The sequence below is a fragment of the Monomorium pharaonis genome, chromosome 8, assembly GCF_013373865.1.
Source record: "Monomorium pharaonis isolate MP-MQ-018 chromosome 8, ASM1337386v2, whole genome shotgun sequence".
NCBI classification, from domain to species: Eukaryota; Metazoa; Arthropoda; class Insecta; order Hymenoptera; family Formicidae; genus Monomorium; species Monomorium pharaonis.
In genome coordinates this window covers 2409527-2432085 of record NC_050474.1, presented here as the reverse complement: position 1 = coordinate 2432085, position 22559 = coordinate 2409527, and the positions used below count along the sequence as shown (strand labels likewise).

Sequence of the window (22559 nt, the reverse complement as noted above, 5' to 3'; positions counted from 1 at the left end):
GAGCGAGACTCTCAGTTGGCCGCTGACTGCCGTCCGTGCGTCGCGCACGTTCGCGCTGCTCCGTCGCAGCTACGGGATTCGCTAGCTTCGTTGTTGCACCTCCGGTATTAACCCAATTTCTTAGACGCCCTTACGTTTCATTCTCTTCTGATTTTGCATCAGAATTCCGCTTCATTTTTTTTAAATCTTTGTACGCGTTCCAGAGTTCCATTTCGCGCGTTTTCATACATTTTAAAATTTCCTTCTCCTTTCAGTGTTTCGCGAAATTTATCTTTTATTTTTTCGCGAGTCTCGCAGGAATTAACGCACGTTTGTCTATTTCTTTCTTTTTCTCTCTCTCTCTCTCTCTCTTAACCGGCACAAAAAATCAGGGCACGGAGAAGAGTGAGATTTCCGCATGATGAAGCGCATCGTCGACGCTCGCTCGCGAGAGCATCTGCGGCGCTCGTGAAAGCTCGCGATCGCGAAACTGTGACTGATCGACAGCCCGCCGTCTTTCTCTGGATTTTTTTTTGCGGTTTAATCTGGCACGCTGCGTGAACATCGATCAGGCAGGAGGTGAGAATCCGCTATAGTTACGTACATGTGCCGTCCGAATCCTCTCGGGTAGATTTTTAGCGCTCGCTGTAATTGTTGCGAAAGGAGTTTTCATAAAGCCCTTGTAAAAGATTTATTCTATATGTGTTGTCTTCGCGGATTTAAAGACCGTTTTAATTTAAACCTGGCGAGACATTTTTCGAATTTATTTTTATAAGAATAAATTTGAAATTATTTTATTATATTTATTCTATTTAAAGAAAAACATAATGCAATTTTGTAGACAAATAAGAAAGCTGTATTTGTGACGTTAGTATTAAATTTATAAAATAATATGCATGCTCGTGCATGCTTTCTTTAGATCCTACATATATATATAGGAAATATTAAAAATGGCTGAGACATGCGACAGCATGTGCATTGTCGACATTAATTCGTACGACGGTATTTTTACGACACGAGAAATAATTGCTTGATTATACAGAGCATCCGAGGAACAACGTGTAACTCCACGGAGAACATGGGTCTGTGAATATTAAAATAAATTGAAAAAGACATGTAATCGCACATGGCCATATGTCTGCAAAGTTCGCAAAGCTACGGGCCTCGTAATATTGGGAAACATGATAACTAGGGAATCGCGTGCTGCGCAAAGCTGTCTGTTATAGTCGACACTGCAACATTACGATTATACCGCAATTTTTACCAAAAAAGAAGCACCACGTGCATGACTCTTATATCGATTCCGTTATTAACGAGAATAACGAGAAATGTTTTGACCTTTTCCGCTGTGTTCAACCATTTGATACGAGTAACTAAGGCGCGAGGCATGGCATTGTTTTTTCACGTACTACAAAATAGGTATATATATTCCAGAAAATTACCGAGTTTATTAATTCTTTCAAATCTGGTCACAAATAAAATATATGTATATATAAGCTCTTTTTTATACAAATAAAATAAATATTTAAAAATGAATTGCATGTAATTGAAAGGTTTCCTATAAAAACCAAATATTAATTTTAAAAAATCTAGATTATTATGGTATTAAATTATTCTTTATCGGTACGGTTATATTGTGTACAATGTTGTTCCGGCAAGATAAAAATAATTCCAGAGATTCCTTAAACTATTAATTCTCATCACTTAATCCTAAATTTTTATTTGTACCTATTAAATATTATATGTCCGGAGAAAAATGATCATATTAAAAGAAAAATATAAAGTGTTTTTACTAAGATCGATTAGCAAAATTTTCTAAACAAAGTAAAAACAATTGTTTTATATTTTAAATCATATTACTATTTTATTTTTTATTATTCTTATAACGTAAAAGAAGATAGATGTAAAATTATATGAGATAAATAGATAATAAATATAAAATTCTCACAAGAATTAAATAAATTCAGGTGTTTCAAATTACTATATACAATGAATAATTTGAAAATGAGAAGTTTTTCTTGCTCTCCTGAAAATTTAACTTTTTAAACACGTTTTTATAGGAAACCCTTCAATTTCAGTATCTAGAAATTGCCAAAGACTTCTAGATTGATTATGACACGCATGTACTTATGATATAAAAGATATTTGATTTATAAATAATAATTATGAATAATTATATTAGGACAAGATTGAATAGTTTAACAATAAGACTTCAAACTAAAGAATGTGCTATCGTTGTTTAACGCAAAAAAATATTCGTTTTATGGACGAAATTGGAACTATAAGAAGTAATCGCTCGTAATATCTATACCAGCCATCGAGAATATATATCTCCGAGGGACTTATCGTGCCAAACACCGGAGAAGCTATCGAAGCGCAAAGAGTACGTATGTAATGCCGTAGACGAGACGGGACGGATGAATCGCCGCGGGGCAAAGACTACCGGAGGGAACTTAGAGTTTTCTTCGATGGGAGCGCGGAGATAAGGACCGAGAGCAGCGCGACGAAAACCCCTGTCAGGTGCACCCTTTCGCACGGTGTTTGCCAATAATCGGTTCCCCGGCGGCGTATAGCGCGCGTCACGATTAACCGTGGCGGAAGCGCGCTGCGAATTCGTACCCGCCGCGCGTTTCCGCAATGTTCGCGCGAACCGCGCTTGTCGATCTTTACGCTCTCATCCCCCGCGTGCAATCTACGGCATGCACCGCCGTTCCCTCGATGTACTTGCCACTTGCAGCGTATAAATCGCTCGGCTCCCGTATCGTCCAAGCAACTTACACTTCCGATAATTACATTACTACAGCGTAACGGTTCGACAGAAAATACATCGGAAAAAAAAAAACCGTATCTTATCAAAGGAACGACAGGAACGAGTGTTATTATAATCGACGTGTGCGAGTCAAGCGTTTATGTGAGGTTGAATCGAATCCAATCTTTTGACAACGTGTTTTGAAATCAAATTGAATCCAATTCGAATCAAATTCTTCCTCCGGCTTTACATTATATGCTAATTTAAATATAATAAAATAGTTTCTACAATGCTGCAGACTTTAACAAAAAAATTAATCGCAAGAATTTTTAACAATAATTATAAAAAAAATGGGTTAAAGTAACAAGTATGAAAGTATTGTACTTGTAATAAATGATTACTATTAAACTATTAAATATCGTAGAAATTACAATGTTATCGAAGTAGTCCTTTAGATGTATTTCATTAAGAGAATTTAATGGAGCAATATTAAATTTTGTTCTAAATTCTACGAAATGTATTATAATTATAAAATGCTGATTACAGTGTAGTTTTAATATTATCTTGCAACGACAATTTTGCTTGACATAGTCATGATTAAATTTAATTTTCTCTTTAATATTTATGACACAATACAAAGAATATGTAATAACTTTTAAAAATTATATTAGGAAAGTCTATAAACTGACAGATATGTATCACCAAATCAAACTGAAATCGAAGCTCGTATTTACTTTCAAGCCTCATTTTGACAAATCGCAGACACCAAAAGAAAAACTCGTCGCTTTGAGCGCGGTGAGATGCGCGGCGCGGGACGAGCTCGTTAACGGGGGCACCGTTTACAAGGTGCATCGTCGACGTAGGCAGTACCTTGTGTTCCAGGCTCGCGTGTATACACGCGTGCGGCAAGGAACGCGTACGCGTGCACGTACGCTCGTCGGCGCGGCGTGTTATACCGAAGTATTATATCGATTAACTGTTGGCAACAGAAGAGAGGCGGAGGAAAGCTTGTCAGGGGTTGCGGCGTGGCTTTGGCTTTCCTATATTATTAATCTTTCTCTTTCTGCCTCCCTTCCACTTCCTCGTGTTCCTGTTCCCGTTCTCTCTCTCTCTCTCTCTCTCTCTCTCTCTCTCTCTCTCTCTCTCTCTCTTTCTCTTGCTCTCTGTCTCTCGCTCACCCGCGGCCCACCCTGGCTGCCTTCCGCTTTTGCCCGTCGTCTCACCCCTCACCCATCTCACCCCCGGCGAGCTCTGTCTGCCGCTGCTGCTCTGCTCGACCTGCCATATACGCGTCCGTCGAGTCAGTCAGGTGTTGCGGGCAGCTTCCGCGCTTCAAAGAGAATCAAGAGTTACGGCCGGAGAGAGACTCGACCTCTCCGCTTGCTCTGCTGGTCCCTCGCTGGTACCTTCCGGTCTTCTCTTGCTGGTACCTGTGGTTGCGTTGCGTTGCATTGCGTAGCTCGCATCACAGCGGTACCATCCGTGAGTTGCCCTTTTCCGGGTAGCGTGTAATTAGCGTTAACGTGGCACATAAGTTCCGCGAACTGACGAACATTGAGGAGCTTTTCAGCTTGGCTCTGCGCGAATAACAGTAAAATTTGTTACATGTCCCTAGGCACTAAAAAACTGTACGGGAGAGTTTCACGTATTTAATTACATTTTACAGCTATGTAATCATCAAAACTGACAAATGTCTGCGATTAACATGTATAAAGACAAAAGGCTGACAAAGCTTTGTCGCTATCAGAGAAATTTTAATTATAGGAATTAAGACGAAAAAGGAGTAATTTTCGTAATTTTCATAACTAAATAAAAAGCAAGAATTTTATCATGAAAAATAGAAACAGGAGATATTCAATATGATTTGAAAGATGCAAATTAAATAAAGCGGCATTAATACTAAGCTCGTCTCAGGAACGATTCTTCAATTTTTCAATCCCATAATATCGCTATATCTCTCTTGTATTTTCTTGCCTTTTTTTCCAGAAGAAATTGGTCGTGTCCATATTGCTAGCATATTTCGAGTTGAAAATTGACTATAGAAAATTTTATCGATGATACATAATCCGCGGATGATTGAATAGCACGTGTCGTTGAGGTCGGTTGCAGGATGCGCAGCGACGAAATAGAATTCATACCTTACTGGCCTATAGAAGTGCCGGCAATTGTATCGGTACACTGTTACCGTTACCCATTCGCGCGCATCTAAACGTTCAACAGCCCCCCTTCACTTCCCCGCATAGTTAACCACGTGTCCGACAATTTTCGCTGACACTGACGAACCGGCCGTACCATCGGCACACCTGCGAACGCTATCCGATATTTCTGTAGATATATTAAGTGTCGATCGATCGATTGTTGCGTCAGTCATCTGGATAGACGCAGCTTAAAACAAGAAGAAAGCCGCGATATGTGCGTGAATATATAAAGTTTAAATAAATTTAGTGTATAAAATATATTTTGTATAAATATAAAATGTACAAAATGTATTTTGTAATTATACTGATAATAAATGATTTCAGATTTTTCGTCGAAGATAAATTAGAGTCAATAGTAAAAATTTGCATTACATAATGCACTTTAAATGCATATAAAACTATCACACGAAGCCGCGAAACTGTATTTATGATAATTCTCTTGACATGACCGTGACGGCCACGAAACCGAAATTGTCAAAATTTGGGCTTAATTATCAGCGAGAAATGACGTGCAATTACATGCACCCTGCAATTTGTTGACTGTTATTGCTAATATTGGATGACGTCCAACCGACTACAAATATTATTTTATCTCGAAAGAGAAAAAAAAAAACTATTTCATCTTTCCTAGATTTGGAGACAATACATTAACTAGAGCATCAACTTTTCTACATCATTCGAACTTCCAGATTTTTTTTATCTAAAGCGAGATTTATAATTACAAACTTGCGTATACGACTTTCGTGTTTGTATTAATACTGCTCGTACATACTGAATCCGACATCAGTCATGGATCGCCTTTATCCGGGCGACGGACACTATTTAAAAGATAAAACTGTGTAGAGACGCGAAGTGACGAATGTTGATGGACCAGCGGCGGTGATTAATTATCCGCGCACGCGATGACGACAGCCCCGATTATCCTCTCGTTAGTCCCGTGGAAAAAGTTTCGTTCATTTAACGCGTTTGTGCCCCGCTAACCCGATACACCCGGTAAATGGGACAAATCGCTCCGTTAATTGGAAGCGCGCGGACTTTTTTTTTTTTTACTGAGATTAGATGGCCAGGCTGCGCACCGGGGATTTCCGGAAAAGTTACAATATTTTCGATCATACGCGAGAGAGAAAGGGGAGGAAAGGGAGGGGAGTATTGTCGCTTCATCGGGGTAAAACGTGTGCGCTTGTGTCGCGCGCGAAATAAAAGAGTTAATTGCAAATATCGAAGCGCGGCCATTCGGCGCTGCGAAAATTTGTTTCCGTTTTAGCATTTCATAATTTTACCGGTGCGCACCGTGGCCGTTCCGGTTTAACGCCAAGTGTGTATACAACGGCGGGCGGGACGTCAAAAGCGGGTATAACTGCGACGTACCTGCGCATGACATCTTTGTAATGAAACCAAGCAGAACCTTCGCGAGGTAAAGCTTCGATACCATTAACGATGTAACGGTTTCACGTCGGCACCAAAGAGCGAAGTATTTACCGTTTTGTTCGCTTTGCTTTCTTTTTTTCCCCCCTTTCCCCCGTTCCCATCCTCTCTCTCTTTTGGTCTCTCTCTCTCTTTCTCTTTATTTGTTGGAAATTTTGTAATTCGCGAAGTCGATCGACTGCGTCTCTTTCGCGAGAGCGAAAATAGAAAATTCCGGATCGTAGCGGGTTTCCGCACCGGGCGACGCAACGAGATTTTATTGTGCCGATCTTATGAAAAATTAATCGCGACATATCGAACGCGCAAGTCCAGACGTACTTATCACGCAAATGAAACGCGGGCTAAACGATATAGAAAAAAAAAAACCTAGATATCAAGCGCAATAAACCGTCATTCGCACGCGATCCTCCCCAAAGATGTTATCCTTCGACCGCGGCCGATGATCTCATTAGGGTTCTCACGCGGACGTTAATTTCTACTGAACGCGTTAATTGACTGGCGGCTGCTTGTGCGCCGTTCCAAGATCAGGTCGACAGCTCCGCGATGATGACTACGGGAACGGAGAACGAGAGCTCAGAAAAGAGAGATGAAGAGAGAAAGGGAAGAGGGAGAGAGAGAGAAGCGAACGCGAACGCATCGTCGAGAGGTCGACGGCGACGACGATGCGAGAGCGCGGGACGCGGCGCGGAGCGGCACGGCGCGTCGCGTCGCGTCGCGTCGCGTCGCGGCGCGGCTCTGTGCGTGACATTTTTGTAATGAAACCATGCTAAACGCACGTCGCGCGCGCTCTCGGCAGTCAGTACGGTAGACATCTGGCCTGCCTCTCGCCTGGCCGTTCTAATATTGGAAATTTCAGAGTACGTCTCCACCCGCCTCCTCTCTCCTCTTCGGGGGCACCGTACCATGTGCGGGACATATGTATAAACATAAGCCCGCGAGACGCCGCCGAAGCCGTCTCCGCCGAAACGTGGCCGCGATCGATCCACGATTATTCGCCCGCTTCCAAATTTCCTCCCCCCGCCCCTCCCTGTCCCCCCTGCCCCGCGTTTGTCTTTGCGTCGCCCGTCCTTTCACGCGGGTTCTCGACGGGACGGTTCCAGAAGACGTTTACCATCGTCGTGGTCCCTTCTCGCGTTGAAACAGAATTATATTAAGTATTTATTTTGAATAAGAAGTACTAACAGTCGGTGCTTTTAATATTCAACACAAGTGGTCAGCACAATATTTGGTAAAATTTTTGTTAGGGTACTTTCCCGGTTAATTTATATTTCTTAGGGCCGGTTCATCTCCGGTTAAACTACGTGGTAAATTATCTAATGAGTAAATGTCTACACAGAGACGTACGTACATAATGGACGTGTTACATAGACATTTATTCGTTTTAGATAATTTATCACTGTAATTGTTCGAAGGCGGTACAAACGGCCCCTTTATCATATAAATTTTACTGCATCGTGGATTTTTTTGTACGTGTAACGGAGGGCGTCCACGTTATCTAAAATAAAATTACGGTAAAAGATCGCGTGCAATAATATACACATACGTGTATGATACGATTTAAAATAATAACGAAACTTTTATAAAAGAAAAAAGTAAAACGAAAACAACGAATTATCTTGATAAATAATTTTTCTACTTTGTATCTCTTTTTCTCTTCTCCTCGGTCAGAATGAAATTAAATCTATCCGTCTATTTATCTATCTATATCTATTTATCTTTCCCCCGTTTCCTCTTTCGTCCACGCTGCTTTTTCTCCATCGGCCACGCTGGCCTGTGTGTCCGGTACTTTTTTCTCCTTTCTTGCCCCGATGTTGAAAGTGGAGCGAATTTAGCGTAACGTTTGATAGAGTCGTCGTCATCCCCGGTGAGTCTTTCGCTTTATTTCGAAATTCGCAAACGGCACGGCTGGAGAATCGAGGGGAACATCGGAACGATGGGGAGGAAAAAGTGGAGGAAGAGAGGAGGACTGTCCGTTCTTGCTTATTGCGGGCGCGGGATCGTTGCAGCAATTATAATAATATAACGATCAATTAAATACTGCCCACAGTCATTGTAATATTATTCGTGACAATAAATGGCGTTTATAATTACATCGATTACAAGTATAATTAATAAAATTAATTCGGTGCGCCGACGTTATTTGCTTCAGTTTACCGCGATGTCTCTCCCCCCGCGCCACCAGCCCTTGATTCTTCTAAAGCGACCGAGAATTGATCGTCGGCATCCCAGGGGGTTAACGAAGAGAGGGGGAGGAGAGAGAAAAAGAGGGGAACAAAGAATGAAGAGGAAAAAAAAAGTCCGGGGGTGTGGGCTCGCGCCTCTAATGTCCGAGCAAGATCCGGCGCCCTTCCCCCCTTCCCTAGCGTCCGCGCGGAGTAATGCAATTCGCAAGCCGTAACGTGAGCGACGCGGGCGAAGCTCGCTTTTACATCCGCGCGCGTGTAACCACAGCTGCGCGCAATTACGAGCGGTAGAGCCGCGGATTTTCTGCCGCGGCACGTATATCACTTCGCAGCGCGGCACCGCTCTTGTTTGCTTAACTAAGCGTCTTAACGAATTGCCGGAGACGCACGTCGGGGCCAAAGCTCACCTTAACGAGGGAGGGAGGGGGGGGGATGAAGGGGGACACCTCTCGGTGGCGATCGATCGCAGGTGACATTCGAGTTAATTGCGTTCACAACTCCGCGCGTCTTGCGCAATGTCAGCAGAGATAACCACCTACGAAAACGCTCGCGGCACGCTCGTAGACGCGTGTCAATTGATCCTGCCGTTTCCTTCCGCCCCTTCGGATCATTCCGACTTCATTTTCACGTTGCCGAATTGCAAAATCCGAGCAATTGAAAGCAAATGAAAAAATTGTCCCTCGAAAAATACATTTTGTAAATATATAATCGATTGTACGCACTTATGTCAACATTACACTCTGCAATGTTACCTCACAATATCCGACTTTTAATTACAATCCGCATTTAACCGAAGTCTTGTGTAACGGACAGCTGCATGACGGTTATAAACAAAGGAAAAATTAATATCCTTTTGCACAAACAAACGGCGAAAATCAAATTATTTCAAGCGTTAAGCCAGGCAATTAAACGAGATGCCGCTGTTAGAGGAACGTTTTGTGTTGTATAACGCGCGGATTTTTGAATGGATTTTGCAACCAAATTATTCAGGCGATTCTTTAAGATATCACGTAACCATGTTTCAATTAATTTGCGTTAAAAATCTGTCGTTGCTGACGGATCTCTATCGAGATTGTTCGCGTGCAAAATTTTAGTAAAGTACGCGTATCGCGATATTTGATCAATTGACAGCTTCAACTACAAGTTAAATTTTGTCTTTTCTCTTTCATTGAAAACAGAAAATACAGCATTAATGTCTATTATCAATTTTTAGTCTCATTTTGCCGAATGCTCAGTTTGCTTGTCTTACAAAGAATTTAATTTTTATAAAATCCAAAATAATATTACAAAAACTATTATCTGACAGAAGGCACTTTCTAGTTTGCATTAAAATTTTTCAAGTTTGACTTTTAATTCTTGTTTAAAAAATTATACAATTCAAAAGTAAAGTGACATGTCTATATTGGCGACCTGCCTCCATTGCTACTTCATCGATCAATGGACGGATTCTATTCGCTCCTATCATAGCGATATATGTCACGGAGGATGACAGAAGATCGCAAATACTATAACACTTGCACATTTGCGGCGAGCGATTTGCAGACAACTGTAACAACAGAACAAGGCGTCAATTAAATTTATGATAACCACCTGTCACAATAAAGACCGACGCGTCACGCCCGCGAATTGTTCCGTGCGTAAATTCGCCGAAACTGCATAGCGCAACCTTTTTTTTCATCATTCGCATGAAACACGAGGGGGAGAGGAAGGATGGATTGATTGATGAACGACCGTAGAAGAATCGGAGAGCGTTGTTACGTGACCAGAATATGAGCTGTTGACGTTTTTATTGCCCGATAGTAATCGCGGTCGGAACAAATTACTTCCTTGTAATCAGCTTAATTAGGTAAATTATCTGTAAACAGATTAAGTGAAACTTGATCGTTCTCGCGATCATGTCGCAATCGTACAATTTAAAATTCTCAAAAAAAAGAAAACCCGAGATCAATATAAAAGCAGAGATGAGAAATTTTAATTACAACTTTTCTCCTCGTAAAATTTTAAAATTAAACAATTTTTACATTTAGATAAAAATATTTTTCGCCACTTTCTTAGGGTACGGAATTTTTATTATCGGACTTGCGTCTCTCTATTTCAATGTACCGTCACAAACTTAAGTCATTACTCCTCCAGTTGGCATAAAAATTACGGGCAAATTACGTTGCGATTAAATGGGATAATTACGAATTTGTTATTAGAGCGCGGAGTCTTTTTATTATGGTCACAAAAATACATTGCGCGATACGCCGGAAACCGAACCGGCGGCTCGCGCCGAATTTCCCGGCGCAATTACGTAACACGTTTTAAAACCCGACGGTATTTGGCGATGCAGTTTTGCGCGAAAAATTATAGTGAGTCATCCGCGCGGCCGTTTCTTGGACGCAACGAAGGGCTCGTTTGCATTTCACGTTAATAACGGGACCATGTGGCACCGAAGGCAGCCTGCTGCCAAAGCTGTGCGCGTCAATAAAATAAAATTCCATCCGGCAGGAACGGGCGGCGGCGGTGGTGCGCCACGTGGATCTTAAAGATTACTCCCGTTTCCGCATTCGTGCCATTTAATTTCCCTTCCCGTGTAATTTTGCTCGCGTCGAACCGAAAATATTACGGAGCTCATGCAAATCGCGCTCGGCCCTAAATCGATTTATACATACGCGCGACGTTATAAATTGTGCGAGAACGCCTAACTTTTTTCATAAATCAAAGATACGTTCGCACGAATATCTTACACCGTTGCCGTTTTATCATCGATTAAACAATTGGATTGCGATTGTTTAATGTAATTTGTTACGATTAAAAGACAATTTGCTAAGATTAAAAGACATAAAAGACATTTTTGGAATTTTTGGTTCATTTCAATTTATCAATTAATCTTACTGAAAAGTTATTACTTATTTCTCTCCCTTTCTCTAGAAATGAAAAAAAAAAAAGAGAGAAAACTCGATTTTCGTGCGCGCACGCAGAACGTGTCGCGCAAAGAGAAAGGTTGATTACTATAATTTAATGTATAGGCGGAAAAAAATGGCGCAGCTGTGGAATTGTTCGTTATGATTATTTCATTCAACGAATGCCATTCAATTTCCTTATAGTCATGTTTCCGGTGACATGGTTTTGTCTTCGGGCGCCGAATGGCACATGCACGAAATATCGTGACGAGGCACGTGATTTTGCTTGAGGTAATACCACTGCATCTGATGTAACGTTACGTACACGTGTATTAATTCTATTTATCAGGCAGATTTCTTTGCACAGAACTAAAAATAAAAAAATTCAACAAGACGGTAACATAATTGCCCTTAATTTCAGATAATAATCCTGCTGACATGTTTCCACGAAAAGAACGGAAAGTTTTGCTGGAGTCTAAACATTTAATTGGATCTGAAAATAATTTTGTTGGGCCATCAAAATAATTTTGCAGGATACTCAAAAGTTGGTTATTAGAATACTGAAACTTTTTGCAGTCTTACTCATCATGCTTGAGCGTCCTACATAATTATTTTGATAGTCTAACAAAATTATTTTTAAATCTGTATGTATATATATATATTCTTAATAATAAAAAATTTATTGCAAGGAACACAAGTGCAATTAACGATCTAAAATATATGGCTCGGGAAGATTTATTCGCAGATTCATTCGCGCGCGGCTCTTGAGGAATTATGAAAAAAGGAGCCGAACGTTCGACTACTTTTAATACTGGACATAGCAGTCGGCGCGGAGCACCACGCTCGTAAAAGTCCTCCAGCAACGCGATTACCGTAATAAATATGAAACGAGATCTTGCAGCGTAAGCACGAAGTAAAGAAGAGGAGCCGCGAGCCGCGCGCGAGTGTAAGGGGAGAAAAGAAGCTGAGGTATCGCGGCGTTGCGTACAGAACGCAAGACGCTTACGCGGCGCGGTATTGCTCCGCGGTACCATCTGTCACAAGCCGATGTAAATCTTTGTACTTAACGTTTACGACTCTTGCGCGTGTTCGCGATCAGTAAACATCACGGCGATGAAGGCGGTAAGAAAAATTGCACTTTGAAATTAAAAAATAGCGCAAGAAGAGCCGTAATTTGAAAAGTGCTTATTTTTAATTGCTCGGAAATTTAATAAGAAAATTTGATTAAACCAATTTCATTAAAATTTGAACAAGAAACAAAAAATTTGATTAAAATACATCGAGCAAAATTGCTTAGTTAATACGAACAAATATATTTTTATTTACATGTATTTCGCGGAAGCAACCACCAAAATTGTTTTGTTGTATAATAAAACAAAAATACTTGGTTTTGCTATTGAAACATGCCTCAACTAAACAGTTTTTGCTGAAAGCACTAAATTTTTTCTCCTACCGTTCGCTCAAGTCCAGCGAACATTTGCGGAGGCTTTTCGTGATGGTCCATTTGCAGGCGCCGAGTGCAGCCAAAAATGATGGGGAGTAGGGGGCCGTGATCAGTTATGGGCGACAGCGTCCGCGGATCCCCAATAATTCCGTGCTCCCGCCGCCGTGACGGATCTTTGTTGGTTTGTAAAACTAACGTTCGTACATTCCATTAAAACGGCCATCGGTATGCGCGGCAACGATTCCGCCTCGCCGGGCACGTAGACGAAACATGCGGCCGGCGCGACGCTCTCGTGAAATGGAATCAATCAAATACGAATCGTGTGCACGCGCACACGATGACGTGTGCATATAGGTGCCCCCGGGTCTCTCCTTGCTCGTTTTTCCGCACGTCGCGTCGTCGCGACCGCGTCCGAAACCTGCTGGTCGAAAGCAGGTGGCACGTTCTCGCGGAAGTCGCGATGGATAGAAAAGAAGCTATTAATCTTCGATTATAACATTTTAGTGATGTAAGATTCTTGCGAACCTTTTTCAAAAAGGCGAACGAGTGGAAGAGAAAGTAAAGAGATTATATATTACAGAATAACATCTATCTTTCTTCATTCTTTTCTATTTTCTTCTCTCCCTTCTTTTTTCCCCGTGCAAATTCCGAATCTTCAAATTTCTCGGACTGTAGAGTGTCTCCTTCCTAATTATGCCATCGCTCTTGGTTATCTGCCAGTCTCCGTGGTAACTGTCGCGAGGCCCGACATGAGGGAGCGATTTGCATTAAATTTATGCCGCCGCCCGCAGGTGAGAAAGCGGCTCGCGAGCATGAAAGTGGAGGGCGGAGTGGCTACGACGACGGTCCTCCACAAGGTCAAGGTCAAGGAAGAGACGAAGGAATGCTGCGGCTATCAGCAGGCCTCGCCGTCGTCCACGTCGGCGGCCGCGACCGCGACCGTCGCGACGCTCACCGTCTCGGCCGCGACGGCGATCACCACCACCGTCACCAACAGCAACGGCGTCTCCGCCGTGAGCGCGAGTCCTTCCACGACCACCACGGCGGCCGTCGTCACCGCCGTCGCCACCCCCGCGCTGCAGGCCTCCACCATTATCTGCCATCCGACGAACGCCGGGGACAGCTCCTTCTCGGTAGACATCGACCTCAAGGCCAAGAGTAAGGGTGAGTATCTTTCACACGCATGGCTGAAAAGATATCGATTGCGTGACGTTAGCAGGAGGCACAACGGTGACCGTACAGGTGCTTTCCCTCGCACATTCTTGAGAATGATATCATCGATCCCTTTTGTGCGAGAAGATCTTGGAACCAAAAGATGTCAGCTTTTTTTCAAGATATATATTAATATCATTTTTGTGCATTCTATGACATGACGTCTGTTTTTAAGAACCGCTTCCAATCGAGGATGGTACAACAGGCGGGGGATTTCTGAATATTTCTGCTTTCTTAGAAGACCGATCGATCGGTCAGGTCGGCCTATTCGCCAATGTGTAAATATCAATTTGTATTGACCTATCGATTTCCCCGCCGCGGTCTAGTTTCGCGTGATGCCATGCTTTGCAAAATGTAAACTGACGTATTGACAGATTCCTGACGTGACATAGTGGAATTAAGTAGACCGTTGTTTCGCGCATATATATTCGCGGTTATTGCGGGAAAATCCTTTCGTCGCATTAAAAGGCGTGGAAATATGATTGAAATATATGAAACTTTAATCGTCGCTATTAACGGATCGCGTATCATTATTTACTTCATGTTTAATTATGACGTAGTCGCCGGTGATCCGGAAGTATCTCGTTGCGTGGTGTACATGTGACGTTCGGAATTGTTAATACCCTCTTCACTTCCATCACAGTCGGCAATATGTTGTAATAACTGCGTCGGCGGAGTGACACGTGTCGTTTTAAAAATTAACAACGTGGCCACTCTAGTCTATTTGATCTATCGCACGGCCGTAAAAAACAAATCGTCCGGTACCCCAGCTGAATTGGGAACGGAGCGCGGGTTCGCTATTCTATTAATTCGGGATATCGACGTTTCTCTCGTTCGAGAGCGTGTCGATGGTGCACGGCGCGCACAGGTGCGGTAAGTGCAGTTTATCTAATTTCAGATTCGCATCACGGTACATTACTTCGCTTTTCTTTCCCTTTTTTTTCCCCCCTTTCGTCCTTAACGCGGATTTCCGCGCGCTCGTAGCGCAGCTGTCAGCCGCGTCACGCTGTCGCTTATAATCTGTCACTCGCCAAGATTGTGCCGTGTGACAGCCAATTTTAAATTGCCGGCAAAATTATTAAGTTTTTTAATTAAAACGGGTAACACAAAAGCAGCGGAGGCCGTTAAAGGTTAATAATATTTTAATTTAAATGAACGAGAGACTGTTGCGTGTAAACGCCGTGCGTGTATGCAGGACCGATGCAAAGCACTTGTGGAGTTTAATACGCGAAAGAGATGAATAGTATATACTTCGAAATATACAATTTCCTTCTTAACGCCTTGTCATTCGTCACCTTTGAAAACCGAGAGACCAGGTACGATTTAACCGTTTCAAAGGTATATACTTCAAAGTCCGATCCGCGTAAAAGCTGCGTAGTTCGTGTGACACTCTTTTCCAAATCGCGCGACCGAGTCCCCGCCCCCGGAAGTTGACCCCGATCCTCCGAAACTGAAAATTAAAAGGAACGACCTCGCCGATGTCCGCGCGAGAGCCCACGCTGTGGGCGCGTCGTACATTAGTTCGGAATATTGCATGGTGGTACCCGTATATCCAGTCCACGCGCTCTCTCGCTCGAATCGTACATTCAGCCGGAGCCGGTTATCTAGACGAGCGGCGAGCCCGCAGCCAACTTGGAAACCGGGGCTCAGGAAAAAAAGCCCCTTCTGGCACATCAAAGCCCGTCATCGCGTCCGAGCGCGGGTTCTCTCTCGTTTCCTCTTTTGCTCTCGTCTCGGGATCGTTTTTCGTTGACACAACGCCACATGAAATCGTCATAGAAGCGTCGACACGAGGTGTCTGTCGTTCGTCGATTGATATAAAAAAAATAAAGGAATTCTCACAATTGAAACTCCTGGCGTGTCAGATAAAGACACAATGGACCTTCTTAGGAAATTAAGAGAAAAGCTCTATTTTACATTAGTCATTTATGTAGTTCGGTGACAGTTAAACGGGCTTGGCGGTTCTGTACACGCCTATCGCGGTCTTTAGTATGCATTTAGGTGCACAGAAGTGTACACGTATACGCGTGAGTATGTATGCGAAAGCGCAATGCAAGAGATCGCAGGCAAGAGGGAGAAAGAGAGGGCGGGAGGGAGAGAGACAGAGAGAGAGAGAGAGAGAGAGAGAGAGTATGCTCCGTGGGGGATGATGGTGAAACTCCTGCGAGCAGTCAGTCAACTTGGTTGGCTGGCCCGGTGTGTGTCGGTTAGGTTCATGCGCCGCCTGACTGCCTGGTCCAGACGCGATAAGGCACGTCCGACACTTCCACTGGGATTCTGCTCGGGGCTGATATCATATCCGCCCGCGCCGCCGGGGCATCCCCGACGCTACGCCGTTCGAGGTGTATTTCGCGATAGTCACCCGCACGCCGCGTGTACTTACGGGGTGCGGCTTACGACCTGGAGCCCGCTCCTCGGCGTACGTCCCCCGCCCCTTCTCCTCGCGCGACTGAGGGAGGATCTTCGTAAAACTGAGGAGCTCACGATATCAGGCACAGATGACGGGAGAATAACTTAGTGACGTGTTCGCTTACGAAATCTCATGACGCTACTTGTTGTCGGTTTATAGATGTATTAACGTGAGAATAGCGCTAGTTAAAGTTCTTTTTTTAAAGCAAATGTTAATTATATTTGATACGGTCTTCTGGGATAACAAAGTTATCCCGGGCAGCCTCATTTCCATAATCGTTAACCAGGTTATTTAACATTTTCTACAGTCGAATAACAGTTGAATTAATCCTTTGTCTTTGTGCAATTCTATTTTCAGAGAAAGAGGAACAGAAAATGAAATTAATGGTTTTTCGGTATTTATGAGGTAAAGCAAGAGCAGAGAAAGAGAGGAGGATTCATCAGCAAAAGTCCAGTTGTCTTCCATTTAAGTTTATGACTTATGTACGTCTTTGCGTTTCTCCAAGTTAAAAAAAAAAAGAAACATTAGACATCGTGACGCGTTAACTTTCAAGTGTGCAACCGATCAGACGGGAATAGTGACCAGGATGAAATCCGAGGATGACGTTCTCTCGTCCTTAAATGGTACGCTTGTCTGCGAGATGAAATCGAACACATGGAGTCGCGAGATGTCGGGATTGAATCGGCGGGAGGCGGCCCGCGAAGAAAGATGTGAAGAAAAACGGCGGCGGCGGCGGAAGAAAGGGGAATGCTGTTCGGGATGTGAGAAAAGAGGGAGAGAAAAGAAGAGAGAAAGAGAGGGAGAGAGAGAGAGAGAGACAGAACGAAGAATTCGAGAGCGGGAAGACCGTGGGTAGGGATTGCGATCAAAGCCATCTGTTGCATTGTCCCGGCAATTAGGAGGCGACAGCTGAGTCCCACCGTACTTACTTCCAGCCAGGGACTCTCAGCCGCGTGGAGCACGTGCGCTTTATCGATCTCGCTCTCTTCTCGTGCCCCGTCGAACATCGTCCACGAAGACCACCTTGCCCCGTGTGAAATCTTTGCGTGTGGCTCGGGGGTGCGTAAATCCTGATGATAATCTGTAGTGGGTGCAGTTGCAGTTAGCAGCTGTGATTAGCAGGTGAATATATGCTTCTGTAGCCGATATGTCACATCTGGGCGAAATAATTTTCAAACATTTTTGGTCGCAATTTCAACGAATCAACTTTAACGATACTCGATGCCTTTTGCAGCATTTTTGCGCATTAGTATTTATTATGTAGATTTCATTCTAAAATTCGGATAAATTTCGGATAATAATAAGTCAATACCTCTTTTTTTTTTAATTTCGAGATTCCAACATTTAAATTCTGAATTCAAATCACCAGAATTTTTTTTAGAAATATGTCAGCAACTTTGTTCTTTTCTGTAAAGAGGAATTATCAATTACATAAAGAACTTTATCAATTACATAAAAAATCTGCACGAGATTTAACTGACTGTTGACTTCATAGAGATTATAAAACTAGTACAATTACTAATTTTACAGAACAAATTGCAACCTAAACTTAAACGTAACAATCTTATAGTTCTGTAAAGTCATATGAAGTTCTACGCAACTGCGAAAACGGTAAGCATTGTTGTAAGCGTAACTGCTAATTGCGCGAATGGCTTTACGTCAGTAACAGTGCGGCGAAAGTAACTCGGGAAAGGAATGGTTGATTGACGTAACAGTTTGCGGTGAACTTCTTCATCGTTGCGGAATATCTGGCCGTGATGCGTGCCGCGAAGAAATGAAGAGCCTCGGTAAGAAACAATTTAATGTACGAGAGATGTTGATGCGTTAAAGGCGCACGAAGGCAGAGATTCCATTTTCATAACGCTATGTATAATTTAAATCAGCGTACTTAAGCTGATTCTCAATATATCATTAGTTGATGTGATTTCAATATCTACTGGTTGATTTACATTAACCATTTATCACTAGAGAACGATGCGTTGGAGAACGTGAGTTAAAGCATAAGAATTCAGATAATTCGCACGTGACGCGGATCTACGGACGAAATTGTGCATCGTTCGAATATGCAGATATTATCATGGATAACGGATATCTTCGAGCAGAACTCAAAGAAAAGTTTGCCCGCGGTGACGCTTCGAATGCGACGGGTGCCGCGTGTGTGTTTCTATGTGTGTGTGTGTGCGCACATATGGTCCGCAAGGCCAGCCCACATGGGTAAACTTTGATTTTCTACTGCCGACGAAGACAAACGGGGGCTTCGCAGAAAAATGGCGCGCGGTTACCCAAAATTTTCTATTGGTACACGATTCCTTTTACGTACGTAATGAGATTTCGCGGACACCTATATTGTAGAAAGTATTAGATAATTTATGCTCCGAGCATCATATTTACGTCACACTTATTTGAGGAATTATTCCAGTGAATTTTGCATTAAAAGTCTTATTTTACAAGATCGACAAAATGTGGAAAATTCAGATATATAATTCTTTGAAATATTAAAAAAAAAAAACATCTTCACTGCTTTGTTATAAATTATCCACGGATCGCCAAAGCTCTCAACTTCAATCCGAGTATATGGTCTCGCTATTATCACGACAAAAAGTGACGGCCTACGTGCATTTGCTCGGTGATCGAATGCGGCTGCGAGTGCTCGTCACGAGCAAAGGAAATCGGCAAAGGAGAGGGTTTCTCCTGATAAGCTGCCGGGGACAGAGCGAAGCTGCACGACGTACGAGGGACAAGGATGGAGAACCGCTGCAGGAAGTAACAGCTGGTCGAAGGGATAGCAACATCAGCAACAGCAGCGGCAGCAGCAGCAGCAGCAGCCGCGGCGATGGTGACGGAGGTGGCGGAGGCGGCAGTACCATTACCATCACCTAGCTAGATACCTTCTCTCCAGGTTTCTTGCACATATGAGTACACGCGCACACACGGAAGACGCGCAATAGGAACGGAAGACGCGACTGCATCGGCGCAGCCGAGAGAAGATTGCACTCGTCAGGAGAAAGAGAGAGAGAGAGAGAGAGAGCTGAGTGACAGTCGCGCACAATCACAACGCGACGCTGATTAAACATTCGCGTGTCGCGCATATGCTCTCTCTTTCTCTGCCGACGGTCTTTAACCTTGGGGAACTTTGAGCATCCGCACTTCCACGCGCCTTTCCGCGAGCATACGTCCGACGCCGCATCAAGTCCTCTCCATATTTTCCACGGGGCATCTCCGACGATTATTAGAATATTCCGCCGACCGTTCACGGTTCCAGATTAAATACGGTAATGGATCAGAGATATGACAATTGATATTACAATTATTTACCCGCCGTAGTAACAGAATAATAATACAACGCGGCATCATACGATATGCAATAATCATGTTTGTTAATTACTTCATTACAATCTATTTACATAATTATATTGTTCACATATTATTTGCATATTATTATACCGCGTGCATAATTGTAATTATAACTTTATTTGGGGATGAGCGATGCTCCCGCGCGCGCAAATTTTTTCAAAACCGGAAGGAGCGAGAGCCAAATATTCATTCTGGGGAATTCGGGATAATCAATCTTTGTTTTATCGCGTTGCCCACTTAATCGCCGGCGCATTGAGACATCATGATTCGAAAATAGATGGATCCTGGATGCCTGCACCCGCATAGATGCCATCGTTGTACCGCGGAGATGTATCGTCACGATTTCATATCGCGAAGTCACCGTCACATTAGAGAGAGGCACAACTGGTTCTATCAGCTCGCTCAGCTGTGTCTAATCATTCCAAATAGGACGAATAACGCCCCGATTCGATAAATCTGCTGGAAACTCGTTTCGGGCGTGGGTAAAGAAAACGTTGCTCGCAGCAACGTAATTAATTGAATCCGTGTCCGGTGTTTTACTTTGACTTATACGACTGTCACGTAAAGCGACATCAACGGTAATAAATCGTAAGCGAATAAACATCAGCAGAGAGAGAGAGAGAAAGAGAGAGAGAGGGGAGGGGGACGAGCGGAAGCGCACCAACAACATTTATCACATATTTATGGTGTATTACAATCGAATAATATTATTCCAAATGTTACGTCTGAATTTACAGATCGCAATTAAACATCCTGTCCTGTCCGCGTTCGCCTACCAACCGGCAAATTAATTCTCCGGACAGATAACAGAAAGAAGCGCGTGACAAATCGCTAACAAACCGACGAGAAAGCGAATAAAAGTAACCTACGGTCCGCGAGAGGCCATAGTAACTGCAATCAAAATGACTACTTTTCGCCGAGATTTGTCCATTCGTTCTCGCATTTTTTTTTCTTTTCCCTTCTTTTTTTCCTCGACCCAGTCGGTCGATCCCAGTTATCGCGGAGGTATATGCAAACGTTATTTTCGCAATCGCGATCTTCTCGCCGGCAGCCCGCGACGGCGGCAGTTACCGGGACCATCGAGGGGATTTTTCCGTGGGATATCACGGCTGCGCGGCGCCCCGTGTAACCATCTCGCCTTTATGCAAGCGACGGAAGGAGCTTGTGTGTACTCAGGCTCCCCGTCATATCGCATAAGCCGTGACGTAGTTTAGTTTGTCGAGAGTTCAGGTACAGGTAATTACCTACTGGCTACCGGCGTCAGGTGGTAGTGACACGGTAGCGTCGACCTCCTCCTTCTCTTCTTACTTGCGTGCACCATCTTCTCTCTCCTCACTCTCTCCCTTCCTCACCTCCTCGACTCTTTCTCTTTCTCATGATGCACGCCTCTCTCTTTCCTTCGCATACCTCGGCTATGTATTCGCACGTACCCACGCAAAAATACTTCGTGACGATCAGTTCCATTAGCTTAATGGGATCGTCCCTCCCGTAGATAGATTGACCGTCTTATTCGACAGCCGTTACAAGCGCAAAGTTCGGGTTCCGCATTAATTATTCGGCGCCTCGTCCGATGTTGCTTAAAATCTGGAGGCTAATTATTTCAACGGCGGTTGCGAGAAGCGCACGAGTTTTCAGATAAGCCAATAATTGGCTGCGAGAATTTATAATCTATAATTCCGATAGTTGGTTCTTCAGATTAATTACCAGCATCGACTTGTAAACAGCTGTTATCATGTTAGCTTACAACCTTACGTTGTAGGTACATTTTGTAGGATACCTCTGCTCTATAATTACGAGTAAGTTACGAGCGTGTTAAATGTTGCGACCAGTAAAAAAGCTTTCTAACATGTGTATTTATTATGGTATCATAACTTTCCATAATTGTCATTTCAATGATATCACATCGTTGGCATGGTCTAGAAATCAAAGAGATACGATTCAACACTTTCTCTCCTATTATTAAACACTAAGAACTGCCACAACCGAAAAAAGGTACTCTTCCTTTCGTTTTTCCTATTAGTTACGTATCGATCTAATGTCCAGCTTATTATTATAAATAATCTACACGTTCACGTATAGTACGCCTACGATTCCGTGGCACTCGGTCGATCGATCGATCGCAACCGAAAGAACTCGCCACCCTCGCGTCGCGAGGATTTTCCGTCGACGTTGCCGCGTCACGGAGCAGCTAGCGCCTGTAACGTTTCGTTATCGGCATACTCGGCATGCTCCCGTCGTTTTCGCCACGCATGCCGCAGGCGTTCCACGGGAGATAACGCGTCGCGCGCGCACGGAACGGGGACAAGACAAGGTAGATGACACGGCCCGTAATTGCATGTTATCCGTTGCATCCACGCGCGGGCGTGTCCGCGTGCCCGGCCTGGTGTGCTGCGCTTGTGCACACGCGCGTGTGCACGCAGCGTATACGTGCATACGTGTGCAGAAGAGTGTTTGCGCTACCGGATCCGGCTGCCCGTTCCACGTGCTCTCGTGCTTGACGTTCCACGGATAGGATACGCGACACAAAGGACGTTTGTGGTAGCGCCGACTGCTTTCCCTGGCCCTGAACCGGATCTCTTTCGGTGTTTCAAATGTAAATAATGCCCGGGCAGGCACTGAAACGCCTATCCGCGGTTTTATCGGATGATTCGCCGTTGGAGACACGATGGATCAAAAGTGATACGCGGTGAAATGGCCCGTGACTCTGGTATCGACCAAGC

General features: G+C 43.6%; 1 protein-coding gene across 3 annotated transcripts in view; it reads left to right on the top strand.

Moving 5' to 3' along the window:
- Positions 1-22559, top strand: part of LOC105834187 (protein CBFA2T3) — a 34892-nt gene continuing 12333 nt past the window's right edge. Inside the window, exons 1-2 of one of the 3 annotated variants that reach the window (XM_036291197.1) lie at positions 1-558; positions 13655-14027. In XM_036291197.1, coding sequence (XP_036147090.1) covers positions 13676-14027 — 352 coding nt within the window. In that variant the 5' untranslated portion in view covers positions 1-558; positions 13655-13675. Of the gene's footprint in view, positions 2363-13654; positions 14028-22559 lie in introns of all 3 variants that reach the window. The other 2 variants (XM_036291198.1, XM_036291199.1) reach the window with 2 other exon arrangements.